Source organism: Lactuca sativa, chromosome 8, assembly GCF_002870075.4.
Source record: "Lactuca sativa cultivar Salinas chromosome 8, Lsat_Salinas_v11, whole genome shotgun sequence".
NCBI lineage: Eukaryota > Viridiplantae > Streptophyta > Magnoliopsida > Asterales > Asteraceae > Lactuca > Lactuca sativa.
Genome location: NC_056630.2, coordinates 48,011,523 through 48,013,227, shown reverse-complemented (window position 1 = coordinate 48,013,227; position 1,705 = coordinate 48,011,523). Strand labels below are relative to the sequence as shown.

Below are 1,705 nucleotides of genomic sequence, written 5' to 3'. Positions count from 1 at the left end.
TCTTTATTAATCAGTAAAAGTAACGAGTATTAGATTAATTTTGTGTTAGGGTTAACTTTAATATAAATTTATCAAACAAGTCTTTACGCTACCGAGCTTGTGAGAAGTATTTGACTTTACTGGAAAATTTACACTGTATCTAATGCTACTTTTCTAAATTAATTAAGAGATTATTTGGTTAATTCAGTAAAAAGTAAGGTTTAATTCATCTCTCATTCGCTCTATTTCAACCGGCACCAGGTCTATTTCATCTCCACCCTCTGCTAACTGTCTCAGGCTTATTATATTACCGCATAAGTCTGGGATGTAATATTCCTCATCAAGTTTGCATTGAATCCCATCATTACACTGAAATACAAATGAGACATTTCCTTCTATACGAACTTTTGCTTCATTTTCAAACTTCACATATCTTTGAATTGACTCATTTAGATTCCTGAACTTGCACTTATCTCCAGTCATGTGATTACTAGCCCCTGTGTTAAGGTACCACATACATGACTGGTTGAAGGTGTTTCCTTGTGATCTTAACTGTAGGGTCACACTTTCTTCGTTTAGAAACACTTCAACATGTTCGATGGTTGAAAAAATCAAAGCAGGTTCATTGTCATGATGGTCTTGTATTAAATTGTTTTCTTGATTTCTTCCTCTTCTTAGATTCTTGCACTAAGCTGCATAGTGTCCAAACTCCTGACAATTATAACATTGGATTCCACTCGTCTTGACTACTAGATGCTTGATGATTCCCTTCCTTTTGATGGTATGAACCCCCTTTACCACGACCACCATTTCTTCCTTTGCCTATGCCCCGACCACGTGAGCCTCCAAAACCACCTCTAATCGATTTTTGCTTGGTTTCTCCCCCTGTTTTCTTCTTGTTCCTCTCTGACCATTCTTTATGAGTCAAGAGAAGTTTTCTTTCATCATTCTCTCTATGAACTTTCATCCTCTCTTTGTGGGCCTTCCGTCTTCCAATCACTTCCGTGACTGACATTGTTTCTAAGTCCCCAAATTGCTCCAGTGTAGAGGAAATTTGAAGAAACTTAGATGGCACAACCCTTAGCAGATTCTTCACCATATAGGATTCTTCAATGGTATCTCCTAGAGTGCGCAAAGTACTCACTGTGTTGATCACCTTCACAACAAACTCATCAACACCTTCCGATTCCATCATACTCAATGCCTCAAATTCAGTTTTCAACGTTTGGATTCTTGCAATCTTTACTCTTTTTGCTCCCACAAACATTGTTTTTAACGCTTCCCAGGCTTCTTTTGTTGTTTTCTTCTCAGCCAAAGATAGTATAAGGTCTTCTGTTATTCCTTGATAGATGGCTGCAAGTGCCATCTTATCCTTCTTCACTTCTACCACTGTGTTTGATGTCATGGGTTCCACTGCATCCCACACTCCCTGGGCTTGCATGGAGACCTCATTTTGATAACCCAAGCAGAGTAATTACTTCTTGATAGCATCAGATAATAATGGAGAGTGACCAAGCCTTCATTTCCACCATTGCCATTGTTTCCTGTCATTTATTTGCGTGGTTGATACTTTGGCATGCACTAGGTTGTGCTCTGATACCAAGTGTTAGCCTTTTTTTAGGAGTGACAAGGACTTTATACCAAATTGAGAGACAGGGGATAGGAAAGTAATGCTTCACAGGGGACAAAAATGTGATTGTGACAAGGAAGGGTAAAACTAGAATAT

The 1,705-nt window shown here is 38.5% G+C and overlaps 1 protein-coding gene across 1 annotated transcript; it reads right to left on the bottom strand.

Moving 5' to 3' along the window:
• Positions 1 to 697: 697 nt before the first annotated feature.
• Positions 698 to 1,384, bottom strand: LOC111904440 (uncharacterized). The gene has a single exon (XM_023900210.1). It carries the CDS (start codon positions 1,382 to 1,384, stop codon positions 698 to 700), a length of 687 nt encoding a protein of 228 aa, XP_023755978.1.
• Between the last annotated feature and the right edge of the window lie 321 nt (positions 1,385 to 1,705).